The following is a 14,908-nucleotide window of genomic DNA, read 5'->3' as shown; positions in this document are numbered from 1 at the left end:
CACACACACACACACACACACACACACACACGTGCTTCCTCGTGGTAAACACTTGGTCGAACCACAACCACAAGCATGAATTGTGCCGCATATAGAAATAGTCCAACTCAAACAACACTCCTTAATTATTTCTACGTCCCTCTTCCTCTTCCCATCTTCCAGGTGAAATTCTTCATTCGACGACTGTGCAGAATTTGAAAGAACCCCTAACGAAGAGAAATTCCGGAAAATATTTTCTGCAAAGTAAAACCAAGACTTCATTAACACCTATTAAAAGATGCGGTCATGGAAGAAAGACAGCAGCGGATCTCTTACTCTTTTTGATGCTGTGACCGCGTATCTCCACCAATCTCTCCAGCACTGGCTGACTTCAGTCTCAGCTCGTAACTGCACAATGCAAACCACAATCACCTCAGTAGGGATCAGGATAATTACTCTGGACAAACTTTACACATGCAAACTCTCACACACTCACAGAAAATAAGAAAACAACACACACACCGCTCGCATGTAATCAGAGTTAAAATAATCAAACGCCACACACTCCAGTGCTGAATAAACAAACATCTTATTTTCAGAACGTGAATACTTTTTTTTAAGCCTAGTTAATCTTTTTCAGAGAGTTCAAATAAAAGTAACCACATCTGATTGTTCTCTGTGTGGGTATGGGTGTATATGTAGGCTATGTGATTGTATGCATGTGCAAGTACATTGTTCACTGTTCAGTTCAGTCCTGAAAGATCTAAAATGATGATTTACAGTTTTAATGACTTGATATAAGTAACACACTACTGTTCAAAAGATTGAGGTTGGTAATTTTTTTTTAATGTTTTAGTCTTTTTTGCTTACCAAGGCTGCATTTATTTGATCAAGAATACAGTAAAACAGCAATATTGTGAAATATTATTGCAATTTTATTATAAAATGTAATTTATTCTAGTGATGCAAAGCTTAATGGTCATCAGCATCATTTCTCCAGTCTTCGTTCAAAAGATTGAGGTTGGTAAATTTTTTTTAATGTTTTAGTCTTTTTTTGCTTACCAAGGCTGCATTTATTTGATCAAGAATACAGTAAAACAGCAATATTGTGAAATATTATTGCAATTTTATTGTAAAATGTAATTTATTCTAGTGATGCAAAGCTTAATGGTCATCAGCATCATTTCTCCAGTCTTCAGTGTCACACGATCCTTCAGAAATCATTCTAATATGCTGATTTGCTGCTCAAGAAACATTTCTTATCATTGTCAAAGCTGAAAACAGGTTTTGCTGCTTAATATTATTGTGAAAACTGTGATACATTTTTTCCTGGTTGTTTTGATGAATAGACCGTTTAAAATGCCTTTACTGTATTTTTTGATCATTTCCAAGACGACATCTGGATGCAACTTGTGGATATAAAAAAACAACAATTTCCTGTAACAATTTAACATGCCACTCTTTGAAACATTTATAGTTGCATATTAATACACTTTTTTAAAAATGTAAAAATATAAAGGTTCTTCAGGGAACCACAGATGCCAATTAAGAACCTTTATTTTTAAGGGTGTAACCAATACGCTGATCTGAAGGTAATATAAGAATAATCAACTATTTTTAAGAGTGGTAGGGGAAGTCAGAAGACACTGGCGAGTGAGCGCTGTGACTGGCTAATGCTGTTGTGTTTTGTGTGTGTTGTGATAGAGAGGTGCCGGTGGGGCTGGACGGGCTCAGGGATCTGTGGGACAGTTCGGGTGAAGGCACTGATGGAGACGTGATTGTGGGATTGTCAGAAACATTGTCTACTCCCATGCTCTCCTGATACAGATAGTTTCTCCTGAATTTTGCACGGGTGTTCTGGAACCAGACCTGCAGAAAATAAAGACATCATTGGATTTGACACCATTACGCTTATTTACATATCAGTGATAGAGAAACGAGAGATTTTTTAATGGAAACAAGAACATCTGACTGTCTGTATGCAAAGGAATCACATGAACAGTGTTGTAAATTGACTTTGATTAGTGGCCTAGAAATAGTGCCAAACCTCAAATATTTTGTATTCATTTTACATCATAACGTTCATTTAAACAGTTTCTAAATCCTACACCATGGAAGCCCGTTTCCGCCATGGAATAGAAAAAAATAAAAGAGGTAATTGCAACTTTTTATCTCATAATTCTGACTTTTTCTAACAATTGTAAGTTTACATCTCACGCTTCTAACTTTTTTCTCGCAATTATGAAAGCTTGTTCCACCAAAAAATAAAAAAGTTAATTGCAACTTTGTTAAAAATCTCACAGTTCTGACATTTGTTCTCAGAATTTCTATTTTATATCTTGCAATTTCAAGTTATAAACTTTACATCTCTCCTTTTTATCTAATTTTATCGCAATTTTATGACTCGCACTTCTGACTTTTTCCCTCACAATTCAGACTTTTTTTTTCTCCAGAAATGCAATTTTATATCTCAATATTGCAAGTCATAATTTTGTAATTGCGAATTGACATCTTGCAATTCTGACTTTTTTTTCTTGTAATTCTGCATTTATGGAAGCTTACATGGGATATAAAAAGGTAATTGCAACTTATCGTACAATTCTGACATTTTTTCATGTTTATATCTCACAATTTTGTCTTTTTTTGTAAATTCAGATGTCTGAATTGTGAGATGTAAACTCCGAATTCATCATTAGGATTTTTACACCATTAGAAATTGTGAGATGTATACGAGATGTAAACTCGCAATTACAAGATAAAGACTCAGAATTGTGATATATAAACTCACAAGATTCCATTCTAAACCATTCTGTTTATTTCCATATTTAAATGAGATTTTTAAAGCTACATTTTCAATGTGGTCTCAGACTTTTGGAGCCCACTGTATATCTAAGTCAAACAAAGGTCCAGAGATGTTTTTCTGACCTGGAGCACACGTTTGGTGAGGCCGGTTTTCTGGGCGAGCTCTTTGAGGTCTTTGGCATCTGGATTGTGGTTGTGGAGGAAGAAGTTCTGCATGCTCCGCAGCTGGTGATGCTTGAAAGACATTCTCATGCGTTTGGACTTCTGACAGCTCACTCTCGCCGACAAGTCCACACCCATATCGCACACATCTAGGGCACACACAAACCGTTAATCATCACTGATATGACTCACTGAAACACTAAAGGCCAGGGCATTACTGTCAACAATAGCAAACATTGTCTTCCCATTTTCATCTTCTGCATGGATTTACATGAGAACAAAAGTACCAGAACTATTATAATTCACTCTTAAAAACCATTTTATATAGAACATGGTTTACTACAGTCAATCTATAATATTTATAGCAATAATTAATTAAAAGTTTTTTTATATATTAAGTAAATTTTATTTTGTATATATTTTATATATTATTTGTATATATTAAGTACATTTACATATTAACAAGTAAAATTGTATTAATATTAAAATAACAATTGTATTTTACTTTTAAATTATTATTATATATTTTTTTATGAGATCAGACTTCATAATGCTGACACATTGTTTGATAAGAACTATTTATATTTTTATTCTGTTAATCCCAAATAAATCCAGTATGTATATACTACCAGTCAAAAGTTTGGAATAATTAAGGTTTTTACATTTTTTGAAGCAGTCTCTTATGTTAACCAAGGCTGCATTTATTTAATCAAAATAAAAACAATAATATTAATAATATTCGGTAAAAGCAATAATATTCAAAAATATTATTCAAATTTAAAACAACTGTTTGAGTATACGGTGAGTATATTTTGAGTCACATGATCCTTCATAAATCATTCTAAAATGATGCTTTGGTGCTCAAGTATTAATAATGGTTCTTATTAACAATGTTGAAGCTGTTTTTGCTGCTTCTGGAATCTAGGATGCATTTTTTTTTCAGAATTCTTTGATGAATAAAAAGGTAAATTAATTATTTCTTTTTATTTTACTTACCCCAAAGCTATTGAATGGTAGTGTATCATGGTTTTCACAGAAATAAATTAATAAATAAGCAACACTACTATTTTCAACAGCTTTGCCATGAATAAATTACACTTAAAATATATTAAAATAGAAAACAGTTACTTTAAATTGTAATAATATTTTGCGATATTACTGTTTTTACTGTATTTTTAATCAAATAAATACAGACTTGGTGAGTATAAGACTTTAAAAAACATTTAAAAGTCTTAATTATTTCAAACTTTTGACAGGTAGTGTAAAAATACAGATTATGCAAATATATAAAATTATGGTAATACCTAAAATGCATTACCTGAATTATAAGAAACATCTGTTGTTGCATCAAAGTTTTTCCTCTTCCGGGCCCGTTCTCTGTGCACAGGGGTCCCTTCATTGTATGTGCCGCTCTCATGATTTAGCTCTCCTGGAGACATGTCTGAATAATACAATTCTGTAAGACATTCCCTCTGCAGCATCATCTCGAAATGTACCCAGCAATACACTGACATCTCTCTCATCCCGTAGTGATCTCCAGTGAACAGCACTTTGTCGCAGGTGGCACAGGAAAAACAGCTCAAATGGTACACCAGATCCCCGACGTGCATCACCAGCTCTGCGGCAGAGATTCCCAGGTGGCACCGTGCACATCTTTGTGAAGAAAACCTCCTACTTAAGAGAACGCATCTTTATTATTAATCAGATATATTTTAACTTCATGTGTGAAATGTGAAAACTCTGGACAGGGATGTTGGGGCAACTTGTCACAAAACAATGGTGTTTAGCTGATATCTTTTGCATTTTTTTTAATGAAATGATCTAAATCTTCAAATTTTTTTAACTTTGGATACAATTTTATTAAATGATAGCTTTATTATTTTCAAATCAGTGTCAATAAACAACAGGTTCACATTTTGACAAATTACTCAGTGTGCACTCTAAAAAATGCTGGGTTAAATATAACCCAGTGCTGGGTAAAATAGGGACAAACCCAGCAATCGGGCTGTTTTGACCCAGCGGTTGGGTTAAATGTTTAGCCCAACCTTCTGGGTAGTAACCCAACCGCTGGGTCAAAACAACCCGATTGCTGGGTTTGTCCCTATTTTACCCAGCACTGGGTTATATTTAACCCAGCATTTTTTAGAGTGTGATAACCTGACGCTTTATTGGAGTGAAAGTTCAACGTTCGTTAAATGAACTGGATTTTTTATTTTCTTTCTGGTAAATAATGATGGGGATTAAACACATTAGAGCAAAAAAAAAAAAAAGGTACTAAAATAAACCTACTCTTGAGAAATATTCGCGGTGACAACTAGCCCCTGTGTGAAGTAAGAGCAACGCGGTGAGTAAAGGCCCGTTCACACCAAGCACGATAACTATGAAGATAACGATAAAGATATAGTTCTAAAAATCGTTCTCAATATTAAAGAATAGCATAGTGCACATCACAACTATAACGATAACGATACAGAGGAACAACATCGTTGTGATCACTTTCAAAACGATTTTTTCCAGCTGATGGACGATAAAACACTGACAGCCAATCAGAATCCATCCTGCTGTAACGAGCTCGAGAATTTAAAGCGGCAGACGCATGTGCGCTTTAGAATAAACAGACGATATCGTTCGCTGGTGTGGACGCTAATATCGTTATCTTTATAGTTATCGTTCTTGGTGTGAACGGGCTTAACAGTCTCGTTTCGAAGTTGAATAGAGATATTTTGTCTAGGTTTGTCTATATATACACTTATTTTACCTGTAATAGTCCTCCTTACAGTAAATGTCTCCGTGTTTACTGAAGCACGTGATCTCTGACTCCAATTTTTGGGTGAACTATCCCTTTAAGTTGTCATAAATTATACCAAAATCGATTGAATACATATATGGCCTATAGGCCTATGGCTCTTTACGAGTTCTCGTTCATTTTCAAAGACTCTAATATTTGAATGCATGACTATTTAAGTTATTCATGTGAATAAATCATGTTTTGAAGAAGACTACTTCCTCATTAATCAGCCTAAAAATAATTCATGAATATTTCCCCACCATTCATATAGCCTATATAGCTTGTGTGGTTCACTGTAGGCTACAGTTGTGCCATGCAGAACTTGTGCAACATTAAAATGTATGCACAACATATAAACATAAAAATATGTGACACAATTGTTAATTGAATGGTGTTGATATTAATATTAATATTGTTAATACTTCATTTGAACTTAATATATATTTAAAAACACAATTCTCACTCTAATGCTGTAGGCTAAATATTATATACTGAATTGAATACCTATTCCATGTCTTATAAAAATATAAAACATGTCTTCTCAGGTAACTAGTGTGTGTCTAATAAAATAAAAATGTATGTAATATTGAAACATCTAAATTAACAGGTTTTTATAAACCAAATGAGTATTTAACATGACTGAATCAACTTGTTCAATATTGACCTATACAGACTGTTTACAACTGCACACTTTCACTTTTTACATTGCTGAAAGTAAAAAAACAAAACAACAACAACAAAAAAACAGGAATTATCTATTAATATTTATATTACAAAAGAATAAAATGAATTCTTACCGATTCGTTGTTTTCCATGTTGTAGTAGAGCCGTGCGGTCCTTCTCTCCCGCGGTGTCTATATAACTCCTTTGGGTCAGGCAAATTATGAGATGTCTCTAAAGATATAATCTAATTTTATAGATTATATAAAAGTTTATAGGCAACTAATTAAAGTCATTTTTAGGAGTAGCAAGAAATAGCTTATACACATTCACTTTATGCAATGTATGTTGCAACAAGCGCATGCATTCTATTCTATTCTATTCTATTCTATTCTGAAACAGCAATATCTATTCATAAATATACAAGGAGTTATAAGTAGTGCAACCCCAAGTACAATGCAATATACTGATACTGACTCGAACTGAATTACACAATAAAATGATCATAGACACAGTTGCCATCCAGTCAGAGACAATATACTAGGCCTATAATAAAATGACTTTTGTTATATAATGTTCATGTAAAAATGTATAAATGCACAAATGAAAAAACAAACAAACAAATATATATATATATATATTAGTTATTATTTTTATTATTATTATTTGTGTATGGGTGTGTCTAAAAGAAAGAAAGAACAATACAATAACACTACCAGCAACCTAATTTTAAGTTTATTAACAGGCTCCGTAGGCAACCCAGTCAACAAAATATCACAGTAGACTCTGACTCAGTCACAGCACTCCTAACAACATGCACATCAGCTGTGACAGTTGTTATTGCAATTCATTGTTGCAATGCCCAGGCTTCATACTACACTCCCTTCTGTGTCAGGCGACTCGTATGCCACGATTTTTTCGCTGTGTGGGAAATGTAGTTCGGCGTTGTGTCGATCGACAGCCGGAGACACGCCCAGAAAACTACTACTCCCATAATTCCGGGAGGCCGTAGTACCGTGATCCGCGCGTGGAGACCATGGCGTTCCTGTGCAGAATGTGACGGGGATAACGGGAAATATAACTCCGACAGCGAGTTATTGTCACATTATTCTGAGGAAAGGATTGGATTTAAATAGAGGATAAAATGGGCTCTCGTATCAAGTAAGCGTCAATGTGTCTCTCCCTTCCTGTATTACACATAGTGTTGTTCTAAATGCGAGTTTTGACCTCCCTAAAAGGCCCGTTTAGACTTGTTGCGACAGGGAGAGATTGTGTGCTTTGGGTGTTTATTTTACTTTGGGTGTTAACGTAGTACTTAATTCTGTTTTGATGTATTATATTACCTGGAGGGTTGTGTATTTGTACAGTACTGTCTTATAGGTGGATGCACACGAAGTCTCATGTCACTGATCATTGTTTACATGTCCTACAGCAATGCATTTATGTTAACTTTGTTATGTTAATAAGAAACAATCTTCACAACATGATCAAACAAATGCATATCTATGTGAAAGAAAGTAGAAATATATATTTATATGGAGGTTTTGGAGTCTATTGACAGGTGACACTTACTTGCTTTGGTAATTCAATGCACTTTATGAATAAGACATGATGGAGGCCAGTCAGTGCCTTGCTGTGCTCACAGTGTTTTTCAGGGTTTAAAATCAGCCCATGATAAGACTGTTTTGGAAACAGCCTGAAGGACAGAACAAAGTCGGGGTTTAAACACATTTTCCCTCATTTACAGTACATGCTTCACTTGTGCAGCCACATGATGGAAAAGACATTCAGTGTGTGAAGTTTGTAGATATTTCTGTATGATCTGTTGTATTTGCTCCATACGCTGACCAAATTTTAATTAAAATCATTCCTCACACAGGTTTCTGCAACACTTGTAAAATACTTGAAAAAGTTTGTTAATGCTTTATTTTTAAATTACACTCAGCTACTTTCACTTCCAAATAGCTGAAAAAATTATCTTGTGGTTTCTGGTTTGGTAATCTAATAGGATCTTCTTTTTGCCACTTTCTGTAATGTGGGGAATGTGACTGTATTCATCTCACTTTTGACCTCACATCAGATCATGGTCCCTCACCTAAATGACAAGAGCAATTTAATTACATTTTTCATTTGTTAGCCTGACATTATGACTGGATGCTATTTTTGCAGAAGTCATATGTTTTGCATGCTCACATTTACTGCTTTTCTAGCAACATGGTACCAGAGCCGGTGTTAAAAAAACAAAACAACAACTTTAAAATTAATGTATAAAATACTAAACTATACTAAATTTTACTGTTGATTTTCTTGTAAAAGTCTTACTTTGTAGTCACATTCCTTAGAGTTGATTTTATATTTGACTTCTGACCCTTGACCCTGTGTTATTTCTGTTACAGGGAGAGCCCCGGGTCACCCTTTGAGGTATACATGGAGGTGGTGCATTCTGGGACGGCTGGCTCTGGTGAGTCCTCTCAATAAGTTAGCCTAATATTTCAGAATTATAATATACTTCTAAAAAAATATGCATGTTGCCCACAGATCCTTCCTCAGAATGCAGTGATCCACTGTAGTTCTTTTTAATTGGAATTCTGTTTTTCTTTTCTCAGTCTTTTCTAGTAGGGAAGAGCCAGATTAGAAAATGTAGATCCATACATGATAAATCTATGAGGGGACATTAGCCTGGAGTGATTCAAGTTTGTATTGGTTCAGTGAGAGAATCAACAATCAAATCAAACAAATATTTAAAGGGGTCATAAGATGTTGCTAAAAAGAACATTATTTTGTGTATTTGGTGTAATGAAATGTGTTTATGCGGTTTAAGGTTAAAAAAACACATTATTTTCCACATACTGTACATTATTGTTTCTCCTCTAACATCCTTCCTCAGAATGCAGTGATCCACTGTAGTTCTTTTTAATTGGAATTCTGTTTTTCTTTTCTCAGTCTTTTCTAGTAGGGAAGAGCCAGATTAGAAAATGTAGATCCATACATGATAAATCTATGAGGGGACATTAGCCTGGAGTGATTCAAGTTTGTATTGGTTCAGTGAGAGAATCAACAATCAAATCAAACAAATATTTTTCTTTTGCTAAAAAGAACATTATTTTGTGTATTTGTTGTAATGAAATGTGTTTATGCGGTTTAAGGTTAAAAAAACACATTATTTTCCACATACTGTACATTATTGTTTCTCCTCTATGCCCCGCCTTTCTGAAACGCGTCGATTTTTACAAAGCTCATGGGTCTGAAAAGCGAGGTGTGCTCTGATTGGCCAGCTATCCAGTGCATTGTGATTGGCCGAATACCTCAAGCGTGTGACGGAAATGTTACGCCCCTCACCATACTGTGATGCCCTGTCCGGCCGTAGCGACGAGACAAAAACATTAAAACCCATTATAAACGAGGCATTTGTTGCATCCAGTGGGGTCATTATTACGGATTATAATGATTTATACTGTCTTTTTATGTGTTGCATTGCGCCGCGTAAACATAAAACCATGTCTGCATTTGTGATCGGAGAAATTACAAACAAGCCCTACTCTACACTGCTCAAAACTCGCGTTTGAATCGTCAGTGGCAAATCCTTTAAATATGAAAACGTACTTACAGTCTGTGAGTCAGAACAGCCGGCATTGTAGTCTACTCTCCCAGGATCAGGAAACGGTCCTCCATAAAATGTGCTGCACACATCTGAATATTTGGGTTGAAGTGTTCTGGAACAGTGTTGTAAATACAACTTAACCACTGATTTCTAGTCGTGTCCATTTTTGGAAGGCCAAACAAAGTAGTTTCGCTTTCACAATGAAACAGCGTCACCCACGGCAGCCTACAGTGAGCAGAGGCCGGGGGCTAGCGTGAGGAAGGGCGGGAGGGCTAGAGTGAGCAGAGGCTGGGGCTAGCGTGAGGAAGGGCGGGAGGGCTAGAGTGAGCAGAGGCCGGGGGCTAGCGTGAGGAACGGCGGGAGGGCTAGAGTGAGCAGAGGCGGCGGGCTTGAGAACTGGAAGGACATGTGACGACTCTGGGCTGGACTTCGCTTCGTCCACGGTGAAAGCTGATCCGGTGATCTACAGCGCAAAGTTGTAGTATTTCCTCAGCAACCAGCACGGATCAGCTCCAGGCATGACGAAGCAGATATCGTCCTCTTTTGGAAGACCAAACAAAGTAGTTTCACTTTCACAATGAAGCACACATCGTCTTTACGACATGGCGGCGGAAACAACAAAACTACAGCAAGAATAAAAGTTACCTTCTTTCTTTACGTGAACATTTGGGCGACGTTATGCAAATCTTCCCACATAGTGACGTAGACATGTGGGGGCGTGTTAGAACGAGCCGTTTTAGGTAGGCGTGGCAGACTCTTAACTTTTATAAAGAATATCTCTTTGGATTTGAGACTTTACCGATCTTCTTTATGCACCAAGAGCTTGCAACACTCCAAAGAGAAAGGATCACATCACATCATATGACCCCTTTAATATGACTGAATTTGTATTTAACATAAGTTAATAGAAACATCGTAAGTTACTAATTATAATGCTTAACATTTCCTCAGTTATTCAAAAAGCAGCTACAGAAAACGAGCAAAGAATATTACATTACCAAATAACATCATCACAAGCTCAGTCTAGCGCGTTATGCACTTTAAAAACACTCCTGTTAAAATCAGTGAATATGCACTGTATGATGAATAAATCTCTTATACTTACATCGCACATAGATCTGCACTTTGTTGTTTATGATGAGAGAATTCGCGAGTCAGAATCCAGTCAGTGTGCGCTGAACAACAGAACTCCGCAGGACTCATCTGAACGCCTCTGATTGGTCATTGCATTCAAAAACTCAGCATAAACGTGTGTGATTGGTTAAAACGTGCAATACTGTAAAAACGCGGAAAAAGAAATATAATGCAACCAATAAGCCCTAATATTAATTAGATAGTATTACTAGCCTGATAATAATAAAAATAATAATAACAATAAAATTATTAATAATAATAATCGTCTTGCTATCGTCAAAGGCATCAGCCACAGGCGATATCTCTTGACTATCGTCGATACACGATACTATCGTCTTATCGGCACAACCCTACCCTATGAGCCGTTTTTGTAGGCATTAAACTGCCAGAATTTTAAAAGACGATATCTCCGTTTGCATTGAACTTCCAGCGCCGCAACTTTGCTGATATTGTTTATACTCAAACAGCAACATTACACACTGACTAACATTAAATCGCAATCAACCACCCCTTTAATATTTTTGTGTAAATGGTGATACATTTTTTTTTTTTGATGAATAGAAAGTTCAAAATAACAGCAGTTATTTGAAATAGAAATATTTCGTAATATAATTTTTTTTTACTGTCACATTTGATCAGTGAAATGCATTCTTGCTGAATAAAAGTATTAATTTCTATAAAAAGACAATCTTACTGACCCCAGACTTTTTAATGCTAGTGTATGTAGTAGGTACGTGAGCCGTTTGAATTCCCCCCATGCAGACCCCTAGGCGACTGTTGCTTAGTGACCATATGGTTTGATGATGGCAGCAGGAGCAAAGCATCTTGGGTCTTTTCTCCTGAGACAAACCCTCCCACAATGTACACACATGCACAGAGTCACATATCCCACTGAAAGAAAGAGGAAACCCTTTCAGAGGGACTGTTGCATCAATATCTGAATGCCCATTGAACATATTTGACAGTAAATCTATGAGATAAAATAAAGCTGTTTATTTTTTACCTGCCATCACTATGCATGGTTTGTTTTGAAAGTTTGAGTTAATAATATGTACGGTGCTCAGAGATGCATATGGCCAAATGTATGATGAAATATAGATGAAATCAAAAATGATGCCTTTTACTTTCTATATACTGTACATGTTCTTTCCTGGTTTTATGTATGATTCATTGTTGCACGTAAAACCAAAGAAGAAAATTGTCTTTGTGTTTTGTATCTAAAACTGCCTGATAATGGAGATAAAGTGGGCTGGCAACATGTGGGGAGACCAAGCTTATATTGAAAAGCTTTTTCTATCTGTGTGTATATAATGTTAATAACATGATTTCTGGGTTATTTTCAGGACCAGAGGTACGAAGGAGTTTCCCCGACACATACACTGACCAGGTTTGTACTTCATTATCTGTTCTGTCTTTCTCTAAGGATGTTGGGGTGGGGATCTCATAATTGTTGTTCACCTCAGTGATAATGCAGTGAGCACCTGTTCTGACAGATGGTGTTTAAACCACTAGAGAGTGTGTGTCATTTTCTGAGAGGGTCTATGGCAGGGATCCTCAAATCTGGCCCACGAGATCCCCTTTCCTGGAGAGTTTAGCTCTAACCCTAATCAATCACCTGAGCAAGCTAATCAATGTCTTCAGGATCATTAGAAAATCACAGGTAGGTGAGTTTGATCAGGGTTGGGGCTAAACTCTGTAGCGCATTGGCCCTCCAGGGCTAGATTTGAGGAACCCTGGTCTATGGTATCAAACACCCTCTTTAAGGAGTTTTAACCAAACTCACTTAAGATTCTGACTCTGGCTTACAAAGAGGAAACCAAAAAAAGATACTTTTGCTATATTCAAAATCTGCTTACTCCATATACAGTGAATGGAACACTATATGGGGAAGTAGCAAGCAAATATTTATGCTGTGTGCTGGTACTGTGTGTGTTAATGGCCGACAACCATTTCATGTTTAATATTTCTTTAAAACTCTCTCATCTATGCTGAGCAGTGCTTCTGCACCCAGATAAGATTATCTATCTATAAATCAGTAATAAAGACATCAGTAAGTAGACAAATGTTACCTACAGGTGATAACTTGTATTTGGATTCAATCTTAACAATAGTGTTACCAATAAATTAATAACAAAAATGAATGATGCATAATTATCATTTTAATTTTGTAATTATAAATAATGGTATTAATTAATTAATTATACACTACAAAATCAGAGGTTTTGGGTCTGCAAAATGTCTCTTATGCTCACTAAGGCTGCATTTATTTGATCAAAAATACAGAAAAATCTGTTATATTGTGACATATTGCAGTTTAAGAGAACGGTTTTCTATTTTATATATTTATATATTTTAAAATGTAATTTATTCCTTTGATGCCAAATTATTCTTATGATTTATTATCAATGTTGGCAATAGTTCAGTTTAGTTCAGCTTAATATTTTTGTGGAAACAGCGAATAGAAAGAACATAATTTAGGCTATTTGAATGCATTTATTTTAATGCTTCCTTGCTAAATCAAAGTAATAATTTATTTTTCTTGCTTTTTCTTGCTGACCCTGAACTTTTGAATGGTGGAATATAATCTTCTTACTATATTTTATTAAATTTTTAAAAATAAATTGATGCCTAAAAATAGTGAAATAAAAACGGCAGGAATTAAAGGGTTGGTTCACCCAAAAATGAAAATTAGCCTGTGTTTTACTCACCCTCAAAGAATCCTAGGTGTATGTGACTTTCTTGTTTCAGACGAATCCAATTGTAGTTATATTAAAAATTGTCCTGGCCCCTCCAAGCCTTTCAGTGGGGGTAAGTGGGTGTTAGTTGTCAACAGAAGACGTGAAATAAAGTGCGCGCATCCGTAATAAAACGTCCCTCACACAGCTCCGGGGGGTGAATAAAGGCCTCCTGTAGCTAATCCATGCATTTTTTAAGATAAATATCCATATTACAAACGTAATAAACACTTTTTCTCACTTCCGCTATATGTGGTACGCGGAAGACGTTCAGGCGGATGACATGGGACGTATGCGACAGTTTCTTTACTTTAGCAAAGGAAAACCAGTCTCCTCTTGGCTTATATCGAAATCCTTCAACATTTTTCTTTACAAATCCTCATTTTGTGCTTCTAAATCGTGAACGGCATTTTGTTTTGTTTTGTCTCCGCGTTCATCACTAATCACGCAACGTCGACATCTTATGTCATCCGCTGGAACGGCTTCCACGTATGACAGTCAGCAGAAGTGAGAAAAAAGTTATGGTAAGTGGGTGTTAGTTGTCAACAGAAGACGTGAAATAAAGTGCGCGCATCCGTAATAAAACGTCCCTCACACAGCTCCGGGGGGTGAATAAAGGCCTCCTGTAGCTAATCCATGCATTTTTTAAGATAAATATCCATATTACAAACGTAATAAACACTTTTTCTCACTTCCGCTATATGTGGTACGCGGAAGACGTTCAGGCGGATGACATGGGACGTATGCGACAGTTTCTTTACTTTAGCAAAGGAAAACCAGTCTCCTCTTGGCTTATATCGAAATCCTTCAACATTTTTCTTTACAAATCCTCATTTTGTGCTTCTAAATCGTGAACGGCATTTTGTTTTGTTTTGTCTCCGCGTTCATCACTAATCACGCAACGTCGACATCTTATGTCATCCGCTGGAACGGCTTCCACGTATGACAGTCAGCAGAAGTGAGAAAAAAGTTATTACGTTTGATATATGGATATTTATCTTACAAAAATGCATGGATTCGCTACAGGTGGCCTTTATTCACCTCCCC

General features: G+C 35.9%; 2 protein-coding genes across 7 annotated transcripts in view; one reads left to right on the top strand and one right to left on the bottom strand.

Moving 5' to 3' along the window:
* Positions 1-1,596: 1,596 nt before the first annotated feature.
* On the bottom strand, positions 1,597-6,546 carry lhx2a (LIM homeobox 2a). Its single transcript, XM_016271351.1, has 5 exons — positions 6,529-6,546; positions 5,702-5,778; positions 4,262-4,614; positions 2,905-3,092; positions 1,597-1,848 (listed from the first exon to the last, which is right to left on the bottom strand). Exons 1-5 carry the CDS (start codon positions 6,544-6,546, stop codon positions 1,597-1,599), a joined length of 888 nt encoding a protein of 295 aa, XP_016126837.1.
* Positions 6,547-7,411: 865 nt separating this feature from the next.
* The window catches only part of dennd1a (DENN/MADD domain containing 1A), a 27,396-nt gene continuing 19,899 nt past the window's right edge, over positions 7,412-14,908 (top strand). For all 6 annotated transcript variants that reach the window (XM_016271246.1, XM_016271248.1, XM_016271244.1 and 3 more), the window contains exons 1-3: positions 7,412-7,552; positions 8,788-8,852; positions 12,470-12,513. In XM_016271246.1, the coding sequence (XP_016126732.1) occupies positions 7,536-7,552; positions 8,788-8,852; positions 12,470-12,513 (126 nt within the window). In that variant the 5' untranslated portion in view covers positions 7,412-7,535. The remainder of the gene's footprint in view (positions 7,553-8,787; positions 8,853-12,469; positions 12,514-14,908) is intronic.

This window comes from Sinocyclocheilus grahami, unplaced genomic scaffold, assembly GCF_001515645.1.
Source record: "Sinocyclocheilus grahami isolate Dianchi unplaced genomic scaffold, SAMN03320097.WGS_v1.1 scaffold61.1, whole genome shotgun sequence".
Lineage (NCBI taxonomy): Eukaryota > Metazoa > Chordata > Actinopteri > Cypriniformes > Cyprinidae > Sinocyclocheilus > Sinocyclocheilus grahami.
The sequence above is the reverse complement of the archived record's forward strand: the minus strand, read 5'-3'. Positions and strand labels throughout refer to the sequence as shown.

What these genes read in the sequence shown, in the direction of transcription:
- lhx2a (XM_016271351.1), bottom strand. An exon ending in TGTAAGGAGGACTATTACAG is followed by an intron (nt 4,615 to 5,701) that starts GTAAAATAAGTG and finishes TCTCTTAAGTAG; the next exon opens with GAGGTTTTCTTCACAAAGAT. An exon ending in AGATGTTTCTTATAATTCAG is followed by an intron (nt 3,093 to 4,261) that starts GTAATGCATTTT and finishes TGTGTGCCCTAG; the next exon opens with ATGTGTGCGATATGGGTGTG.